The 19,360-nt window shown below is 67.5% G+C and overlaps 3 protein-coding genes across 6 annotated transcripts; 2 read left to right on the top strand and 1 right to left on the bottom strand.

The window, feature by feature from the left end:
• The first annotated feature begins 134 nt into the window (after positions 1 to 134).
• On the top strand, positions 135 to 8,601 carry FAAP100 (FA core complex associated protein 100). 3 transcript variants are annotated; one of them, XM_062011117.1, is made up of 10 exons: positions 135 to 277; positions 1,115 to 1,294; positions 2,279 to 2,397; positions 2,594 to 3,564; positions 4,488 to 4,638; positions 5,038 to 5,810; positions 6,189 to 6,325; positions 7,182 to 7,298; positions 7,638 to 7,724; positions 7,823 to 8,601. In XM_062011117.1, exons 2-10 carry the CDS (start codon positions 1,130 to 1,132, stop codon positions 7,949 to 7,951), a joined length of 2,649 nt encoding a protein of 882 aa, XP_061867101.1. In that variant the 5' UTR covers positions 135 to 277; positions 1,115 to 1,129; the 3' UTR covers positions 7,952 to 8,601. The 3 variants fall into 3 exon arrangements, with proteins under 3 accessions (XP_061867101.1, XP_061867102.1, XP_061867100.1); XM_062011116.1 differs by lacking the exon at positions 135 to 277 and adding an exon at positions 340 to 429; XM_062011118.1 differs by lacking the exons at positions 135 to 277; positions 7,638 to 7,724; positions 7,823 to 8,601 and adding an exon at positions 337 to 429 and having other exon boundaries at positions 6,189 to 6,336; positions 7,182 to 7,274.
• A 404-nt stretch (positions 8,602 to 9,005) lies between these two features.
• Positions 9,006 to 12,061, bottom strand: FSCN2 (fascin actin-bundling protein 2, retinal). Of its 2 annotated transcripts, XM_062011012.1 has the most exons (5): positions 11,239 to 12,061; positions 9,783 to 9,939; positions 9,563 to 9,684; positions 9,314 to 9,481; positions 9,006 to 9,211 (listed from the first exon to the last, which is right to left on the bottom strand). In XM_062011012.1, the coding sequence occupies exons 1-5, from the start codon at positions 12,059 to 12,061 to the stop codon at positions 9,006 to 9,008; spliced, it is 1,476 nt and encodes a 491-aa protein (XP_061866996.1). The 2 variants fall into 2 exon arrangements, with proteins under 2 accessions (XP_061866996.1, XP_061866995.1); XM_062011011.1 differs by having other exon boundaries at positions 9,314 to 9,684.
• Positions 12,062 to 16,346: 4,285 nt separating this feature from the next.
• On the top strand, positions 16,347 to 19,328 carry ACTG1 (actin gamma 1). The gene is made up of 6 exons (XM_062011128.1): positions 16,347 to 16,415; positions 16,785 to 16,915; positions 17,001 to 17,240; positions 17,563 to 18,001; positions 18,085 to 18,266; positions 18,362 to 19,328. Exons 2-6 carry the CDS (start codon positions 16,793 to 16,795, stop codon positions 18,503 to 18,505), a joined length of 1,128 nt encoding a protein of 375 aa, XP_061867112.1. The 5' UTR covers positions 16,347 to 16,415; positions 16,785 to 16,792; the 3' UTR covers positions 18,506 to 19,328.
• Positions 19,329 to 19,360: the final 32 nt, after the last annotated feature.

The following is a 19,360-nucleotide window of genomic DNA, read 5'->3' as shown; positions in this document are numbered from 1 at the left end:
TCAGCGCGCTGAAGGCGCAGCTGGGGCGGCTGTCGGCTCGGTTCGCCGAGGCCGAGGCGCTGCTGGACCGGCTGGGCCGGGCCCGAGCCGCCGCCGCCCGCGCCCAGCGCCACCGCGCGCCCCCCGGCCCGCCGCCGCCCGCGGGGGGCTCAGCTCGCCGGCCCGCGGCTCACGGCGGCTCCGGGGGGGCGCGACACGCCGCAACCCGCCGTTAATAAAGCCGCTGCCGCCAGCACCGCCTCGCTGCTCTGTGACACGCCCCCGGCCCCCCGGCCCGGTACCGACCGCGACCCCCGGGGGTCCCACCCCCCCCTCCTCCCCCCCGCTGTGGTCCCGCCCATCGCCGCTTTACGGCCTGTCGCAAACTCTCCGCCCATTGCGGCGGCCGCCGCGCAGCCGTAAAGCGGAGCCGCCCGCGCCCCCCGCCCGGTACCCGCAGCCCCTCCGGGACGCGATGGGGGGGCGGGATGCGGGGCCTGAGGCTGAGGGGGCGGGCGGGGGGACACGTGAGGCTGGGAGGCCGGGGATGGTGCCTGGGGAGGGAGGGGGGCGGCAGCGGGGGTGATGCTGGGGAAGGGATGGGCCCGGGGCGAGGGATGGGGCCGGAAGGTTCAGGCCGGAGCGGGGCAGGGGGAGAAAGGTCCGGGCCTGGGGTGTAGGGGGCTGGGAGGCTCAGTCAGGGGCGTGGGGAGAGGCTGAAAGCCTCAGCCTGCGGTTTGGGGGGGGACATGTAGGTCTGAGACAGTGGTATGAGGGGCTCTGGGGCTGGATGTGGGGTTGTAGGGCTGGGTAAGGGGTTGTAGGGCTGGGTATGGGGATGTAGGGCTGTGTCAGGGGTCTATGGGGCTGGGTTAGGGGCTGTGGGGGTGGGTTAAGAAGCTGTGGGGCTGGGTCAAGAGTCTGTGGGGCTGGATCAGGGGTTGTAGGGCAGGGTCAGGGGTCTGTGGGGCTGGGTTAATGCACATCTGGGGCTGTCAGAGGCCCTGAGAGGGCTGTGCTGAGCCTGCCCCCCGAGGTGCTCACAGAAGGGGTCTGTCCTCTTCCCGTTGGTGCCCGCTGGAGCACAGGTGACCCCCCCTCCCATCACCACTGACCCCCACCCCCGTGCCCCCAGGCTGGCACCGCAGCCATGGCACACGTGGGCCATAGGGTGGATTACCTGGCCGGCTTCTGCTGCCCGCTGGGGGGGCTGGTGGCGGGCAAGCCCCGCGTGCTGTGCCACGAGAACGAGATCTACCTCTCCAACGGCAGCGAGTTCGTCTATGTGTACGACCAGGAGGGGAAGGTGCTGAAGGTGAGTGGCCTGCTGGGGAGGGGGCTTCACCCTGGGACCCTGCCACCCCCCCAAGGCTGGGAGCGTGCTGTGGGGCTCAGGACAGAATGAAGGTGAGGGGGACTCCAGTTGTGTCCCCCAGCACAGGGTCCTTCCTGGGGTCTCTTTACTGGGGTCTCCAGCTCTCCAGTATCTTCTCTCTGGTAATGAGTGACAGGACAAGACAAAACGGCCTCAGGTTGCCCCAGGGGAGGGTGAGGTTGGAGCTGAGGCAGAACTGTTTCCCTGAGAGGGGTGTCAGCCCCTGTGCCAGGCTGCCCAGGGAGCTGGGGGAGTGCCCAGCCCTGGAGGGATCCCAAAGCCGTGGAGCTGAGGGCTGTGGGTCAGTGGTGACTGTGGCAGGGTGAGGGGAGGGCTGGGACTGCAGCAGCTTCAGGGACTTTAACAACCCAAATGATTATGATAAGCCAACACAGCCCCAGACCCCTCTGCAGATGGGGGGCAGCTGCCTGTGCCCCTCCTAAATCCTCCAGACAAACATCTAATGAAGCTGCAGAGGGTTTCTCCCCTCCCTGAGCCAGGTGCTGTCTCCCCCTCACTCGCTGCCACGGGCTCTGCCTTTGTCTCTGCTGTGACTAACGCACCCGCCGCCGTGTCGACCTACACACGGCTCCCTCCTTGCTTCACCTCGCTCCTATTGTCATTCCTGACAGAAGCCAGCTCTGTGCCATGGGATTTGCCTCCCACACTGTGCTCCTGGGGGAAGCAGAGCCTGGATCAGCTCTCCCTGCCCCCAGGGTGCTGCTGCCTCTCTCCCTGTGGGAAGGCCTGACTGGGTGCTGAGCTGTGCTGCTGCCCAGGGACTGAGCTATCCCTGGAGATCCCTTGCAAGCCACGTGTGCAGGACGTGCCCCTGGGATTCGTGGCTGTGCTGGGGCTGGTGGTTTCCTTCACCCCCCCCGAGTGCCGTCAGGTCGATGTTTCCTTCTCCCCTTCCCCCCCCAGGCCGTGTACCGCTGCCCTGACCAGGTGTGGCACATGGAGCTGCTGCCCCAGCCCCGCCAGCTCTACATTCTGTGTGCCCACAGCGGCATTTACTGCATCTCCCTGGAGCAGCAGAGCAGGTGAGGCCCCCCCAGGGACCCCCGAGGCAGCGCCGGGGCCTCAGCCGCTGCCCTCGCCCTGCCCCGGCATCGCCGCCGTGGCGGCAGCCGCTCAGGCCGTGCTGCGGGGAGCGTGTTTGCCAGGGCCAGGGGCGGCCAAGGGAAGCTCTGGCTTCGCCCCACGCCCTGGCTCACGGCTCTGCCCCCCGTGCCCAAGGTTAACGGAGCAGACGGACGGCGACGACCAAGAGACCAACTGTCCCTCCAGCGTCTTCCCCGTGGACTCGGACTCCTGCGTCTTCCCCGACTCCAGCCTCTGCATGTTCACTCTGCTCAACAGCTTCGTGGTCACCTTGTCCCAGGCTGACGGCAAGTGGTGGATGAAGCTGCACGAGCTGCCGCGGCCCGAGCAGGAGAGCGCCCCGTACCGGCAGGTCAGCGAGGTGGGCTTCTGCCCCGGCCCCCCGCCCGCCGATGCTGCCGACGGGCCTCCCTCCCGCTTCCTGCCCGTGCTCTGCTGCGCCTCCTCCCCCGGCGGCTCCGGGGACGGGCTGTGGTGCTCGGGGGGCTTCGTGCTGGAAGAGCCCCTCTTCAGCCTGCTCTTTGGCATCGACGCCGCCGTGCTGGAGTCTCCCATGATCCTCTGCGGCTTCCCGGACGGGCAGCTCTGCTCCGTGCCGCTCAAAGCCCTCAGCTCTTCGCCCCCCGTCGACGGCTGCCACGACGTTTCCAGCCAAGACCCCCCCGTGAAGATCCTCCACCATTTGGAAGAGCCCATCGTCTTCATCGGCGCCCTGAGAACCGAGCGGAGGGCGGCGGAGGACGACGAGGAGGAGGAGGAAGACGAGCAGCTCTCGGGGGGCGCCGGCTGCGACTGCGTGGTGGCCGTGGGCCACTACGGGAAGATGGTGGCTGTGAAGGCCGACCAGCGGGAGGAGGCGTCGGTGCCCGAGCTCAGGGAGTATTACCTGCGGGGGCCCATCCTGTGCGCCGCCTGCGGCAGCGGCAGCCGCATGTACTACAGCACCCACTCGGACATCTCCGCCGTCGACCTGGACTGGGGGGGAGACTCCTCCGACCCCGAGGACGCCGAGAGCGGCGCCGGCGTCCTGCCCCCGGTCCTGGCACCCGCCAGTTTAAGTATCTGTAGCGTTGTGGCCCTTTCCTTGTCGTCCCGGGCGTCAGAAGGTACCGCGGGCGGCGGGGCGCGCGCTGGGGGCTGGGGTGCAGCGGGGCAGGAGAGCCGCCGGGCCCGGCCGCTCCGTCCCCGCCGCTCCGCGCGGCCCAGCTTGGGCCCCGTCCTCCGTCCGTTCTTGTTGACTCCCCTCGTTGTTGTAAGTCGTTTCTGTCGCTCGTGCGGACTCGGGGCTGCGCGAGGGGCCGCTGGCAGCTCCGGCGCTTCCCCGCCCGCTTGGCGGCTCCTCTCCGGCACCCCGGCGCTGCCCGGCCCCTGGGGCTCTGCGGGGAGCCCTTGGGTGAGCTGAGATGGGGCTGACCCCAGAAAGGGGGTTTGGGGGATGCTGCTGCCTGGGCTGGGGGGGGCTCCTGCACGCGCTGTGCTCTGCAGCCATGCACCCTGAGGCTCGCTGTCAGCCTGCAGCAAGGGCAGCGTGTGGTGCCTGGCCCTGGGCACACGGCACTATTCTGACCCCCAGCCCCCACCCCGGGAGCTCAGCAGCTGCCATAGCTGAGCCTCTCACACGGGGCAGCGTGTGGGGAATCAGAACGGGCAGGCAAAGCAGGGGAGAGGCTCCCAGGGCACAGCCGGCTGCCCGTGGGGCTGCGTGGCTCACTGTGTGCATGGCAGCGCTGGCTCTGGAGTGCTGAGACCCCCCTCCAGTGCCTCCCCCCACTGCTGCTGGCCTTGGCTTGGGGATGGCAGTGCCAGGCGCATGGCTGGAGCCACAGGGACGGGCTGGGAGCGGGAAGGGGGCTGCAGCCCCTTCCCAGGGGGCTGCCTGTGAGGTGGGGGTGCTGCCGTGCTCTGTGTCGTCTCCCTCCTGCCCCTCGACAGATGGAGGCGATTCCCCATCCCCCTGCCCCCCTTCCCCAGCCAGCGGGGCAGCCCCAGCGCCTGCCCCGGCCCTGACCAGCCCCGGCTGTGCCCGCAGGTGAGCCGGAGCTGCTGGCCTTGTCTGCCAAGGGCCGCCTCATGACCTGTGACCTGTGCAGCCCCGAGGACAGCGGCGAGGAGCTGACACCCGCCGAGGCCGGGCGCAGGATCAAGGAGCTGCTCTCTGGGATTGGCAACACCTCGGAGAGGTAAAGGCCAGGGCACGGTGCTGGGAGTGGGTGGGCAACAGGCACCCAGGTGGGCTTTGGGCAAGGGTGCAGGGGAGACAGGGTGCAAGGTGCTCCCAGGCACCCCTCCACGCTTGCCAAGCCGGTGCGCACAGGTTTGTGCCTCTGGGGTGTGGTGGGGCTGAAGCTGCTCCTCAGGGGCAGCTCAGCTCTGGGGGAGCTCATGGGCAGAGTTGAGTCCTGGCTGCCCTGGAGAGGGAGCTGGGGAGCCCCTGGGCTGCCTCAGGGCGCTGGGCTCTTGCCAGGGGCTGCTCAGCTTGTCTGCTGTGGCAACACAACCCGTGCCTGGGGCCATTGGCTGTCCCAGCTCGTAGTCACCATCCCTCCTGCTGCTTCAGCACCCACACTTTGTCCTTGCAGAGTCTCCTTCCTGAAGAAAGCAGTGGACCAGAGGAACCGAGCCCTGGCCAGCCTGAACCAGGTGATGAACGTGAGTGCAGCTTTGCTGTCCAGCCAGGAAGGCCAGAAGCCCATCGCCTGCACCGTCACTGCCAACTGGAGCTGCCTCCTGCTCCAAGAGACCGTCACCATCTCCTGTCTGCTGGAGAACTGCAGCGAGTACAGCCTGGAGGAGGGCTGGACCCTCTGTGTCCAGCTCCTGGCCAGCCCCTGTGCCTTAGAGGAGGAGTCTGTGGATTCAGCCACCACCTTCACCTTCCCCATCGACCAGCTGCTCCCCGGGACCAAGCGGGAGCTGGCGCTGCCCCTCGGCTCTGCCGCTGACACCAAGCTGGACCTGCCTCTGACCATCTCCTGTGCCCTGTACTACAGTTTACGGGATATTTTGGGCAGTGGCTCCGACTCCTCTGAGGCTCTGGACGACCTGCTGCCGGACGACTCGCCCATCCTCTCCCCGGACAGAGAGGGGATCTGCCTGCCCCTCAGCGAATGCACCATTGACATGCTGCAGTGCCTGCGTTTGGAGAGCAGCCCCCCCGGGCCTGATGCCCCCCCTGCACCCCCAGACCCTGTGGAGACCTTCCTCAAAGTGTCCCGGGAGCAGACTGAGCCTCAGGCAGGGAACACTGCCGAGCTGCCGCCCGCCCCGGCCCAGGGGAAGCTGCCCCCGTCAGCAGCATCCATCAGGGTGTCCTCAGAGCTGCTGAAAAACACCCTCAAAGCCTCTGCCTCAGGTGGGTCCTTGGAGAGGAGCATCCTGGGGGTCTCCTCACCAGAGGCTGCACCTCACTGTGGTATGGGCTGGGCTGACCCCTGCCTTGGCCGAGGGGGGCTGTGTGACACACAGTCACCAGCCTTGGCACGTGTCTGCTCCTGGGCTGGCACGTGGCCACGGTGGCAGTTGCCTGACAGAGCTAGGCTTGTGCCAGGGGGAAGGGGAACAGCCTCCCCTCAGCCCTGACCCTGCAGGGGCTGCAGCAGCCACATGCTGCTCCCTCCCTCCTGCGTGGCTGCAGCCTGAGTGGGGGCTGCCGAGCTGCAGGGGTGGCACTGGTGGCTGCAGGGCTGGAACTGTTGGGCATAACGAGCTGCACGTTCTCTTTCCCCTGCAGATGTGCCGCTGAGCTGTGCCACGCTGCGCTGGCTGCTGGCCGGCAACGCCGGGGCCGAGGCGCTGAGCCGTGGGGACGTGGCCGCGGTGCGCGGCGCGGCGCCGGACGGGGCCGAGGTGCAGCTGCTTGTCCGAGAGGCAAGGAATGGGTTAGCCCTGCAGAGAACCCCCCTGGGGCCCCTCCCACGGAGCCCCGAGCCCCTCCCCGGGGGTGGGTGATGTCTGGCCCTGCCCTGGTGCCGCTGGGGCTGTGTGTGCTGTGGCTGCTTTGCTGGCCCTGCTGTTCCCCGCCTGCGAGCTCCCGGAGGAAACGGCCACTTCCCAGCCTCTGCAGGCGGGTGTGTGTCCCAGACAGTCCCCTCTCCCCGCCAGGCCCCTTCACAGTGGGCTGCCCTTGGGAGGGCAAAGGCTGATGCCTCCTGCCCTCTGTTTGCTGTCCCCCAGGATCCTTGCAGCCCCTCTCTGTGTTCCCCGCTCCTGACTGTCTCTCCAGCAGCCCCAGACACCCACCATGCCCAGGGCTGCTTTTGGGCTGTCCCATAGGCAGGAACAGGCTGATCCTGTGTCTCTGCCTGCTCACAAAGTGAGGGGAAGCCGTGGCTGGAATCGGGGTGTAAATCTGATCTGCAGCAGCTCGGCCCCTTGATGCAAACAATTCCTTCCCCAAGGGAAAACACTCACTGCTGCCCAGCTCCCTGCCCATGGCTGGGTGGAATCACCCCTGGGAGCACTGCCATGGCCCCTGTGATTAGTGACGGTGCTAATTGGGCTGATTGAATGCTCTGGGGCACGGGCAGTGCCCAGCTGGGCTGGCAGCATCTCCACTGCCTTTGCCCACGCCAGGCTGGAGAGCAAATGAGTTGGGGGCACATAGGGGGTAGGGATGGGGCAGGAGAGCCCATTTGGGAGCCCCGTGCCCATGGGGAAGGGTCCAGGTGCCAGGCTGGCCCCCTGCCCAGCGGTGATCGCAGCGGGGCTGTGCTGCCCGTCCCAGGTGGCCATGAGCGACCTGAGCCCAGCGGGACCCATCCAGGCCGTGGAGATCCTGATGCAGAGCCCGTCCCTGGCCAACACGGGCAGGATGCACCACGCGGTCATCCGGCGCATCCAGGTACGCTCCCGGTACGGCTGGGGGGGCTGGAGGGACCCTGAAGAGCCACAGCCCCAGGGACAAAGCCCAGGGGTGCATCCAGGAGGGGTTTTGTGGCACTGCTGTAAGACAAAGCAGCCTGGCATGGCCTTGGGTGTGGGTGCTGGTCTGTGCTGTCTTGCTTGCTGTTTGGGTCGGCAGCGGGCCCCGGGGTGGTTTGGCAGCTGAACCCTGGGTGGGGGCTGCAGCCTGGGCAGAGCAGGGCTCCCAGAGCCATGCTGGGGGCTCCCCAGGGCTGGGTGCTCCCCCCAAGCCCATCCCAGCAGAGCCCCCCCTGCCCAGAGCCTCTGCTCCCCGCAGGCGCTGGTGCTGGAGCAGGCGGCGCAGGGCTCAGGACCTCCAGACCTCCGCATGCAGCACCTGCGCCAGATCCAGGCCAACCACGAGGTGAGCTGAGACCCCAGCCCCCTCCCCTCGGGGTGCAGCCCCTTGGGGACCCCCCCAAGCCGCGGTGCATCCCTCGAGCTCCACCTCCCCTCCCGCAGACGCTGCTGAAGGAGGCGCAGGCGCTGCGGGACGGGCCGGCCCTGGGAGGGGACGAAGGAGCCGCCGCAGCCCAGAAGCTGCTGCACATCTACGGGCAGCTGCGTGACCCCAGCCTCGTGCTGCTGTGAGCGGGGCTGGGGGCGGCCAGGGCGGCCCGGGGACCCCCAGCCCCGCCGGCCGGGGTGGGGGATGCCCACGGGGCCAGCAGCGGGCAGAGCCCCTACCACAGGAGGAGAAGGAGGAGGCGGGAGGGCTGGTGCGGGGCAGCGCCGGCCCGGCTGGGGGGGTGTGTGTGTGTGTGTGTGTCGGGGTGGGTGTTTCGTGGTCGTGTTGTCGGCAGCACCGGAGGGTCGCGGGGCTCCGGTGGCAGAGCGGGGGCTGCAGGGCTGGGCTGGCCCGACCCGACCCGGCCCCGCCGCCCCCCCGGTCCCGGAGCCGTTGGTGTCTCGTGGATTGTTGTAGCCATGGTAGTTTAGGGCTGTGCCGGTGGCCGCCGAGCCGTGCCGAGCCGAGCCGTGCCGGCTGCGGGCTGTGCCCCCCCGGGCCGCCTTGCCTTTCAGGATCAGGACAAACAGGGTGCTGTGCCAGGGTGCTCAGCGGGCGCCCGCCCCGGGGGAGCCCCGTTTTCTGCTGGGCAGGGGAGGGGGGTTTTCGCTCCCCCGTTGTTTCTATACTCGATCCCGTGTTTCCGTGGCGGGGCCGCGGGGTTTGGCCCCTCCCCGCACCGCCCCCGTCTCTGTAATTCTGTCGTCTGCCATGAAAACGATCGTGCCGCTCAGACAGTGCCCGTCTCTTCCTTTCCAGCTCTCAGCAGGGCCCTGACGCCTCGCTGGGGGGCTGCCACCGCCGCCCACCCCCCAGCCCTCTGCCAGGCTGCAGCCCCCTCCCCGGGCCTGTGGGTTTCCCGGCCCCTCAGGGTCCTGCCCACCGGGGGTTTCCTTGGCCAAGCCCCCAGCCCCAGTGGTGCCCGCGATGGCAGGATCAGCCCTTTCCCTGGCGTGTGGGGAGGGGAACGGGGCGGGAGGGGAAGGAGGACGAGGCGCTGCCCCAGCGTGTTCCAGACTGACTTTAATGCCACAAGCTTTGGGGTCAGGGATGCAGCCGGCGCCACCACTGGCATTCCGTGCCTGGGGACCAGCCCGTGCCCTGGGAGGGGGCTGGGGACCCCCGGGGAGGGGAGGGTCAGTACTCCCAGAGCGTGGCCCGCAGCACGGAGTCGCTGTCGGCGCGCAGGGTGCCGGCCGGGTCCCCGCGCAGGTACCGCCCGTTCTTCCCTTTGATGGCCACGCGGCCCCGCGCCCGGAACTCGAAGAAGAAATCCTCGGAGAGGTCCCCGTCGCTGCACACCGACCCGCTGCTGGCCACGTACCAGAACTTGCCCCCCTGGCCTGTGGAGAAGCCCCCAGGGGTTGGGGGGGGGTTGTTAGCAGGATGTGGCCTAACCCCTGGGTAGCCCCCAGCCCTGGGAGCCCCTGGGGCCCGTCGCCCACCTCGGATCTGGTAGGCGCCGTCGCTGAAGCTGATGTGGAAGACGTCGTAGACGGAGCGGTTGGAGTCGAGGAGGTTGGAGCCGCGGTGGCAGCAGACGAAGCCGTGCTCGCCCCGCAGCACCAGCATCGGGCGGTTGATCAGCTTCAGCGTGAACTCCTCGTCCTCCCCTGCGTGGAATCCTGGCCCCTGAGCACCCCCGGGGCTGCTGGGGGGTGACACCGAGACCCTCACCCAGCCCTGGCACTTACCCACGGCGTCGCTCACGGCCGCCAGCTGCCCGTTCCTCTTGGTGCAGACGTAGCGGCCGTTGCTGGCGCGCAGGGCCACGCGCCGCCCGCGCCACTCGATGTCGAACATGGTGTTGGCAGCGCTGCCAGGGAAGGGAGAGCGTGAGCTGGGGCAGCCTGGACGGGGGGGATGCATGTGATGCATGTGTCCCAGCCCCCCACAGCCCCAAGCCCCACTCACATTTCGGTGGCCACGGCCTGGATGCCCCCGTGAGCCACCAGCGTCCAGTAGCTGCCGGTGTTGGTGTGGAGGCTGCACTTGTTGGTGTCGCGGTCGATCTGCAGCTGGAAGGTCTCGTGGTTCAGCTCCTCGTCCTGGTTGGCCGAGACGTTGACGCCTGCGGGCAGCGGCCACATGTGCTCCTGAGCCACGGCTGCGCCTTCCCTCCCCCAGCCCCTCCCTGTTAGTCCTGCGCAGCCATGGCACTAATTGGGCTCGTTAATCTGATTGGGGCCGTGTCCATCTGGTCAGTGCTGCCACACACAGACTCCCCCCCCTCTATTTATAGCCTCCCTGCCACCGTCAGCCGGCCCTAAGCCGCTTGGCACTGGGGCAGGCACCTGCCCGGTGCCCGTGGGGACAGCGGGGCAGCCGGGGCCATGGCACAGCCACCACCATGGCTCGTTTCACAGCCCCACACGGAGGGAGGACACAGGGTGGAGCTGGATGTGCAAACACAGCAGCAACAGGGAGAGAGCCCAGCGTGTGCCCACGGCGTGGAGCGGAGCCCAGCGTGTGTGTGGCAGCGGCAGCCTGCGGAGCCCTGCGTGGTCCACACACGTGTGGGCTGCCCGTGTGCCCAGCTGTGAGCACACCCCCTGTCTGTGCACACTCAGCATTGTCTGTGCACACACGCTGTTGGCTGAGCACACACACACACACAGAGCCCTGTGGGCTGCACACATGAATGCACAGACCCACAGGCACGGCACAGAGTCCTGCACACAGTGTGTCTGTGTGTGTGTACACCCGCCCATACACACCCAGAGAGCCCTGCACACACATACCCCATACACACCCCCCACCTACACACACCCACAGGGCCCTGAACACACACACCCCCTCCCTACACACACCCATGGGACCCTGTGCACACACCCACATCCCTGCACACACCTATGGAGCTCTGCACGCACACACCCTCTACTATATGCATCTGTGGAGCCCTGTACACACACTCTCACTGTTCCACCTGCCCGTGGGGTTCTCCACACCCCCACAGAGCCCTGCACACACACTCTAACCCCTACACACCCCCACAGAGCCCTGCACACACACTCTCACCCCTACACACCCCCACAGAGCCCTGCACACACACTCTCATCCCTACACACCCCCATAGAGCCCTGCACACACACTCACATCCCTACACACCCCCACAGAGCCCTGCACACACACATCCCCCTGCACACCCACCTACCCCTACACACACTGACCAGCCCCACACAGCCCTGCTGCTGCTCCCTCCCTGGCCCCATCAGCTGCAGCCCCCTCCTGCTCTTCCCACAGGGTGTCCCCCCACGGGAGGCTCCCAGGGGGCTCCCCCAGATCCCATCACAACTGTAGGAGCTTCAGGCTGTGCCCAGGGGCTCCCGAGCAGGCAGGGAGCGGGCAGCGGGGCATGGGCAGCCCTTACCCTGCCTGATGGAGACGTATCTGCCGTTGGCCGCCGTGAAGACCACCTGGGGATGGCTCTCCTCCAGGTCAAAGAGTTCGTCTTTGCCCGGCTTGGAGCTGCGGCCGGATTTGAGGGTGCCGGTGGGCCCGGTGGGTGCCAGGTATTTGCCATCACAGTCCTTGAAAGCCAACTTGCCGGCCTTGAACTCCAGGGTGTATCCGGTGCGGGCGCCGGGCTCGGGCACCAGCGTGCCATCGCAGCGCAGGTAGCGCTCGTCGGCCGTGCGCAGGTTGTACTTCTTGTCCTGGAAGCAGAGGGTGATGAGAGCATCCACCCCCCAGGGCAGGTTGCTGTCGGTGGCGATCTCGTCCTCGTGGGCGCTGAGGTGGGCGTAGCGGCGGCGGCTGACGCTCAGCAGGTTGGCCTGGGGGTGCATGGCCAAGTGCACGGTCCAGAGCTCGCCCTCCGTCACGCTGGGGGCGAAGCAGGACAGACGATCCTCCCGGCCCCCGAAGAAGCGCCGGTGCGGGGCCGACTGCAGCGCCCAGCGCCCGTCTGACTGCGTGATGATGCTGAAGCGCTCGTCCCGGCCCGGCTGCTCGGCCTCGCACCGCACCTTCCCGTCCTTGTCGGCACCCAGGTACCGGCCCAGGTGGCTCTTGAGGAAGACGACGGAGCTGTCGGCTTCATCCTGCTCCAGCGTCCAGATCTGCTTGCGCTTCAGGCTGGGCGCCGAGGCGTTCACCTTGTAGCCAAAGCTCTCGGCCGTCAGGTACCGACTCTCGCAGTTGATCAGCCCGAACTGGATCTTCAGCACCTGGTGGATCCCATTCGTTGGCATCTTCCGCCGGCGCGGGGTGACCCCCGGGGGGCTGGCGGGGGCTCCCCGGCCCTGCCGAGCCCGGGCGTCGCGGTGGGGCCGTCGGGCTGAGCCCGCGGGGACGTCCGCGCTGGCGCGGTGCTGCCGCCGCACTGGCCCCGAGGGGCGGCTGGCCACGGCACGGCACGGCACGGCACGGCACGGCACGGCACGGCGGCGGGAGGGGTGCCGGGGGTGCGCCGGGGGCCGCGGCCCGTTTAATTAGCCACAGGTAGGATTACGGAATGCGGCCAGATTGCGGCGGGCACCGCGGCGGCTGCTGCGGGAGCCCCCGGGAGAGGGAGCAGCGCCGCAGCCCCCGGCCGGCTCCTGGGCTGCGCGGCCACCTCTTGCCCGGCACCGCGGCCGCGGTTCTCGCCCGTCCGTCCCGCCGCGGAGCCGCGGGTGGAAAACTTGGGTGGGAACTCGATCCGGGCGCGGGCCGGCGTATCCGTTCCCGGCGGGCTAAGGTTACCAGCCCCTCTGATTCAGCAGCGGGTCACCTCCAGCCGTGCCGCCCCCCAGCCAGCCCCTAAGCGCCTTACAATTAGCCAGGCATTTTGATTAGTTTAAACCTTTTATCCTGCTTTGGGGCCCTTGGCCTCCATCTGTCCTGTGGCCCCAAATCCCTCCTGCAGCTGTGGATCGGGGTCACGGCCGTCCCCCCTCCCCAGCCCACCAGGGCCGGGACCCCCCATCACTCGGGGTGTGGGGTCCTCCAGCAGCACGGAGCTGAGGCCGCCTGAAGCTCCTAACAGAGGTGTGAGTGAGCTGCCTTGGCAGGGGACAGGAGAGGACAGGGGTGCAGGGGACAATCCCCACTCCCGCCCACAGGGACCTTCCCCCCGCCCCCAGCCCAGCTGGGACCCCCAGCCGGGGCAGGCGCAGACGCAGGGACCCTCCTGGTCTTGACCACGCTCCGCCACGGGCACCGGCGGAGGGTTCTGCCGTCACCTGCGCCCCAAAATGCTCAGACACCCGGTGCCAAGGGACTGGCCGTGCCCGGGCGATGCGGCTGTGGCTCCCGCTGCCGCCTTCCCCCCGGCCGCACGGCTCCGGTGTCAGCGCGGTGCCCAGTTATTGTTCCCGAAAATAGGTCCCGGGGATTGTTTGCCTCATGACTTTTTCATGGCCGGGCTCTCTCTTACCGCATCGGGGGGGTGCCGCTGCCCCCCGGCCGCCGCGTTACCCGAGCCACGGCTGCGCGGTGTAACCGACCCCCCACCGAAACGGATACGGGTCGGCTTTCTGGCCGGGGAGGACAGGGGGAGAAGTGGGTCAGGGTCCTGCAGGGGTTGGGGGGCTCCGGGGAGCTGAGGCGGGGGGAGGCCGGAGGGAATGCGGGCTCCCCGGGGGCTGGCACGGCCGCAGTGCCGGTGCACGGCCGGGTGCAGGCTGGCACCTGCCTGGCACAGCCGCCGGGAGCCGCATTTATACACCCCCGCTGCCCCCCAGGCCCCCCCCGCGAGGGTCAGGTTCCCATCGGGGGGGTGTGCATGAGTTCTGCCCCACAGCCGCAGCCTACCCCTGCACCCACAGCCGCAGCCTACCCCTGCACCCCGCCGTGGTGGGGACAGCCGGACACGACCCCCACAGCCCCACTCCTCGGTCACGCCGGTGCTGAGACCCTCGTCACAGCCCGTCCTGCCCGGGCATGGCGGGGGGCCGGGGGAAGGTGTCCTGGGGAGATGGAGGCTGCTGAGGGGGATGCGGGGGGCACAGCCGTGCCTCGGGGGCGGCGGTCGGGGTCTGGGGCGGGTGTTTGGGGCGGGTCCCAAGGTCAGGAGAGGTTATATGGGGGAGTTGTGTGTATGGCGGTGCCCGGCCGTACCCTGCGGGGACCCCACCCCATCGCCCCATCATCACCGCGACAACACCCGACCGTCGCCGTGGCAACGGGAGGGGACGGAGACTCTGTCACCGTGGCGACGGAGGCTGCGCACAGGAACGGGCAACACCCGCAGCACCGCGACGGGCAGCGGGGCGGGGCGCGGCCCTTCCTCCTCCTCCTCCTCCTCCTCCTCCCCCCAGTCCCGGGCGAAGGTCCCCGGCGGCGCGGGGCGGTGTCGGGGCCGGGCGTCCCCGCTGCCACCGGCCCGATCGCTCCTAATACGGCCGGGACTCGCTGCCTGCGCCCGCCCTGCCCGGCCCGGCCCGGCCCGGCCCTGCCCGCCCCCGCGCACCGGCCGCCTTGTTTGGGCAGGAGGAAGCGCCGGGGCCGGGCCCCGATACCGCAGCCCCCGGCCTCGCCTCTCCCAGGGAGGTTCCCGCCGGTATCTGGTGTCCGCGGGCCCAGGGGGGTCCTGAGTCACGGGCAGAGCCCGGGGATCCCCCACACCCCGAGGCAGGGATGTGCCCATCACCTGCGCACCCTGAGCCAGGCCCCCGCCCGAGGTGCCAGCGCCCACCCGGCCACCAGCCCAGGCTGCACATGTGGTGTTGGCACAGGGACATCAGCTGCCTTGAGCTGTGCCAGGTCCCCCATCCCTCTGCCACCCCTCCAGCACATGCACCCTGCACCCTGGCAACTCAGCTCCCTCTGTGCTGCCCGTCCCGTCTCAGTGCCCGCCGGTGCTGGGAATCCCTCAGAACACGCTGAGCTTCCACCCCCGGCTGCTCCTGGCACAGACATGGGCGATGGCAGGGCCAGCAGCCACCTCCATGCACCCAGCTGGCATGAAGGGGCTGCAGGCACGGGAGCTGCACTGGGCGGCAGGCACACGGGCTGCCAGCACGGTGCGTGAGGCTGTGGCACAGTGCATGGGTATCTGCCACGGTGTGTGGCCACCTGACACAGCACAGGGCGCTCTGGCACGGCACACAGGCCTCTGCCATGGTGTGCTGGTGTCAGCCATGCCCATGACACTCAGCAGCGTGGGGCCTGCAGCCTGTGACACCCTGATGACATGAGGGGGGTATGGACACAAGGAGATCCCCATGCTGGTCGTGGCTGGGGGGTGCCAGCCTCAGGGTGCCAGGCTCAGGATGCCAGCTGGGCCTGGGGAGATGCACTGAGGGTGGAGTTGCAGGTGAGGGGCGCCTGTAGAGGATGCCATCCCCAGGCAGGTTGTTGTTTGTGGGGTGTCAGCACTGTCAGTGGTGTGTCAGTGCTGTCACTGGGGTATCGGCGCTGTTTGCGGGGTGTCAGGTCTATCTGTGGGGTGTCAGTGCCATCCATGGGGTGTCAGTGCTGTCATTGGGGTGTCAGTGCCATCCATGGGGTGTCAGTGCTGTCATTGGGGTGTCAGTGCTGTTTGTGGCGTGTCAGCGCTGTTTGTAGCGTGTCAGCACTGTCCATGGGGTGTCAGTGCCATCTGTGGGGTGTCACTGGGTGCACAGCAGCACTGGAGTCCACACAGAGCTTCTTGGGGTGCCCAGCACTGGCTGTGGGGTGCAGTCTGTAGGGTGAAGGTGCTGCCTGTGGGGTGCACCGCGCTGTGCCGGTGGCACGGCCTGCCTCTGGGTGCTCACAGCTGGGGGATGCACACACACGACCTACAGCCCCCGTGGGGTTACCCATGGGGATGCTCCTGGTGTGGGGGGCTCTTGGGGTGCAGGGTGCTGCCAGAGCCTGGGGGTGCAGCAGGGGCAAGCGAGGTGCTTGGTGTTGCCTAAAGGCTGGGAGGTGCCACTGCAAGGTGGTGGGCAGCAGCCCCGGGGGCTGCCCTGTGCTGCCGGTGGGGTGCAAGTGCAGCGGGTGTGGGGGTGCAGGTGCTGCCCGGGGGGTGCCATGGTTGGGGTGCACATGCAATGAGTGGGATGCGTGTGCTGCCCGAGGGGTGCACGTGCTGCCCGCAGCTGTGCACGCGCTGCCCGGGGGGTTCTGCCCGGGGCCGGGGGTGTGTGTGCGGTGTTTGGGGGGTGTGTGTTGGGGGGTGTGCGGTGCCACCTTCGGGGTGCAGGGCCAGGCCCGGCAAGGCCCGCGGGGACCCGGTGCTACCGAAGGGGATAACGGGTGCTGCCCTGGGGGAGCAGGGGGGAGCGTTTCCCCAGTGCCCAGCGGGGATGGGGTGGGGGGGGACAGGCGCTTGAGGACCCCCGGGCCGGGGGTGACCACCAGCCCCCCCCCCCCCATCCCGCCCCATGCAGGTTCCGGGGTGCCGCGGGGCGGGGGCAGCGCGGCAGCCGCCCCACGTGGCCGGGTGCGAGCCAGCCAATAGGAGCGCGTGTTTCTGAAAGATCTCCATATATGGCGATGTTCTCGGCCGGGGGGGCGGGGCCGCCGCGCTCCGGGTATAAAAGCGCGGGGCTGGGAGCTGGACGGTCTCACTCAGCCGGCGGCAGCGGAACAGGCGGCAGCGAGTCCCCAGCGCCGAGAGCAGCGTCCCCCGCACAGGTACCGCGCCCGCACCGCCGGCCTCGGGGCGTCCCCGCCGCGCTTCTCTCCCGTGGGCGCTGGGGCAGGATGGCGGGGCCGGGCTGGGGGGTGAGGGGGCGACCTCCATGCTGGGGGGGGGGGGGTTTGGCCGTGGCTGCGGAGTGTGTCGTCCGTTTCCCTCCCGCCCCCCCCTTTCTCCCCCGCGGCGGTGGAATGGTCTCGCCCCATCGGGACGGGGCGCGGGGGGGCGGGGGCGCGATTGGCGCTGGCGCCGGGTGACGTCAGGGCGCGGGAGATTCAAACGGCGCGGCGGGGGGGGCCGGGCCCGGCGCCAGCGCGGCCTCCCGGGGCGCGTACGCTGACCGCCGCTGCGCCTTCCCCGCACAGCCTCCGCCATGGAAGAGGAGATCGCCGCCCTCGTCATCGACAATGGCTCCGGCATGTGCAAGGCCGGGTTTGCCGGGGACGATGCTCCCCGTGCTGTTTTTCCTTCCATCGTCGGCCGCCCCCGGCATCAGGTATCACGGGGAGCGGAGTGGGCTGGGGGTCGGGGGGCGCTGCGGGGGCTCCTGGGCGCTGTTAACCCTCCCTCTGGCTCTTTAGGGTGTGATGGTGGGCATGGGGCAGAAGGACAGCTACGTGGGGGATGAGGCCCAGAGCAAAAGGGGCATCCTGACCCTGAAGTACCCCATCGAGCACGGCATCGTCACCAACTGGGATGACATGGAGAAGATCTGGCACCACACCTTTTACAACGAGCTGCGGGTGGCCCCCGAGGAGCACCCCGTCTTGCTGACAGAGGCCCCCCTCAACCCCAAGGCCAACAGAGAGAAGATGACGCAGGTAGTGCCCCTCGCCTGGTAGCTGCCCCTTCTCTCATCTCAGTCACCAACCTTCCTTTGTTGCGGCATCTTGACCCTGAGTTTGTTTTTTTTTTCTCTTCTCCCGCCGTTTTCAGGGTTCTGTACTCCTGGCATTTCTTCCTTGACGCCTCAGGTTTCTCTCATTTGTGTTTTCTGCCTGCATTCTTTGCTTTTCCCTTCACACACCGGTGGTTTTCTTTGCATGTCAGCATGCGTTGCTCTAACCTGGGTGCGAGTGACACGGCTCCTTACCTGACGTTAATCGATGTTAATTTTTCTCCTCACCCCGCTCCTCCTTCCAGATCATGTTTGAGACCTTCAACACCCCAGCCATGTACGTGGCCATCCAGGCTGTGCTGTCCCTGTACGCCTCCGGTCGTACCACTGGTATTGTTATGGACTCTGGGGATGGCGTCACCCACACCGTCCCCATCTACGAGGGTTATGCTCTGCCCCACGCCATCCTGCGCCTGGACTTGGCTGGCCGTGACCTGACAGACTACCTCATGAAGATCCTGACAGAGAGAGGCTACAGCTTCACCACCACAGCCGAAAGGGAAATTGTCCGTGACATAAAGGAGAAGCTGTGCTACGTCGCCCTGGACTTCGAGCAGGAGATGGCCACCGCTGCCTCCTCCTCCTCCCTGGAGAAGAGCTACGAGCTGCCCGATGGGCAGGTCATCACCATCGGCAACGAGCGGTTCCGGTGTCCGGAGGCCCTCTTCCAGCCCTCTTTCCTGGGTAGGTGTTGGGGCAGCGGGCTTGGTGGCACCCAGTCGAGGGACTTTGTGTGGGTGCTTAACGAGCCTCCCCTTCCTCCCCAGGCATGGAATCCTGCGGCATCCACGAGACCACCTTCAACTCCATCATGAAGTGTGACGTGGACATCAGGAAGGACCTTTACGCCAACACGGTGCTGTCTGGTGGCACCACCATGTACCCTGGCATCGCTGACAGGATGCAGAAGGAGATCACGGCCCTGGCACCCAGCACCATGAAGATCAAGGTAGGCCCAGGCTCCTTGGTGCTGTGGTGGTAGGTGGAGGGGGTGGGAGAAGCCCAGACCGCCCTGACCACCCCCCTCTCTGCTCTGTCCTGCAGATCATCGCCCCGCCGGAGCGCAAGTACTCGGTGTGGATCGGCGGCTCCATCCTGGCCTCGCTGTCCACCTTCCAGCAGATGTGGATCAGCAAGCAGGAGTACGACGAGTCCGGCCCCTCCATCGTCCACCGTAAATGCTTCTAAAGGGACTGGCGGCGGGCGCCCGGGCCCTGGGCTGTCTCACCAGTGTATGTTGGCCCAGGCCAAGCGAGACACCTCGTGCGAGCCTCATCAAACTGGAATAAGCCTTCTTCCAAAAGAAACTTGCCCTTGGAGAGTCCGTACCTGATGTTAGACCGATGTCGGCACTGGATGCTCGAGCTCTTGCTTGATTTATATTTTGGGGGGGGGGGAGGGGTGTTTTGGTTTATTTGTTTTGTTTTTTTGGGTTTTTTTTTTTTACCTTGTCACTCAAGTTTAACCCTTTCCTCGGCACACACCTGAGCGAGCTGCCTTGTGCTGCTCCTCTCCAGCAGCAGGGCCGGCCCAGCACCATGTCCAACGCTGTTCCCCACCCCTCACCTTGGCCCTGGGGCTGGTGCCTACAGCGTGTTCAGGGCTCAGCTCTGCCATAGGCCCTGTGGGGAATACTCCAGGTTTCCTGTCAGGGGCTGGTAGGACTCAAATCCAGCGAGTCCCACTTTGTCAGGAGACACATATCAAGTCCGAGCCTTACGCCTCCTCCTCTCCACCCCTGGTTTCCTCTTCCCTCCCTCCCAGTTGGCATCCCGGGGCTGAAGTCGCTCGAGTTGCTCAAACCTGGCATCTGACACCTGTAAATTTTCTGCATCTTTTAATTTATGTCAGATTTTTTCTTTTTTTTTTCTTTTTTTTTTTTTTTTGTACGTTGCCTTAAGTGTTGTCACCTGCCAGTAGGAACCGACCTGTCACGTCAGCTGCCCGTGGAGGAGTCTGTCAGCCCCCGCCACGGCATGGTGTAAGGAAAATAAAACAGCGCTGCAGTCAATGCCCCCCCACCCCCCAGTGCCTTGTGTGGGG

Source organism: Colius striatus, chromosome 18 (assembly GCF_028858725.1).
Source record: "Colius striatus isolate bColStr4 chromosome 18, bColStr4.1.hap1, whole genome shotgun sequence".
NCBI lineage: Eukaryota > Metazoa > Chordata > Aves > Coliiformes > Coliidae > Colius > Colius striatus.
Note: the sequence above shows the minus strand (reverse complement) of the source record. Positions and strands in the feature narration are given on the sequence as shown.

What these genes read in the sequence shown, in the direction of transcription:
- FAAP100 (XM_062011117.1), top strand. Translation starts at nt 1,130, where the DNA reads ATGGCACACGTGGGCCATAGGGTGGATTACCTGGCCGGCTTCTGCTGC. An exon ending in TGCAGCTGCTTGTCCGAGAG is followed by an intron (nt 6,326 to 7,181) that starts GCAAGGAATGGG and finishes TGCCCGTCCCAG; the next exon opens with GTGGCCATGAGCGACCTGAG. An exon ending in AGATCCAGGCCAACCACGAG is followed by an intron (nt 7,725 to 7,822) that starts GTGAGCTGAGAC and finishes CCCCTCCCGCAG; the next exon opens with ACGCTGCTGAAGGAGGCGCA.
- ACTG1 (XM_062011128.1), top strand. Translation starts at nt 16,793, where the DNA reads ATGGAAGAGGAGATCGCCGCCCTCGTCATCGACAATGGCTCCGGCATG. An exon ending in ACAGAGAGAAGATGACGCAG is followed by an intron (nt 17,241 to 17,562) that starts GTAGTGCCCCTC and finishes TCCTCCTTCCAG; the next exon opens with ATCATGTTTGAGACCTTCAA. An exon ending in CCAGCACCATGAAGATCAAG is followed by an intron (nt 18,267 to 18,361) that starts GTAGGCCCAGGC and finishes TCTGTCCTGCAG; the next exon opens with ATCATCGCCCCGCCGGAGCG.
- FSCN2 (XM_062011011.1), bottom strand. Translation starts at nt 12,061, where the DNA reads ATGCCAACGAATGGGATCCACCAGGTGCTGAAGATCCAGTTCGGGCTG. An exon ending in CAGGCCGTGGCCACCGAAAT is followed by an intron (nt 9,685 to 9,782) that starts GTGAGTGGGGCT and finishes CTTCCCTGGCAG; the next exon opens with CGCTGCCAACACCATGTTCG. An exon ending in CGGCGCCTACCAGATCCGAG is followed by an intron (nt 9,212 to 9,313) that starts GTGGGCGACGGG and finishes GCTTCTCCACAG; the next exon opens with GCCAGGGGGGCAAGTTCTGG.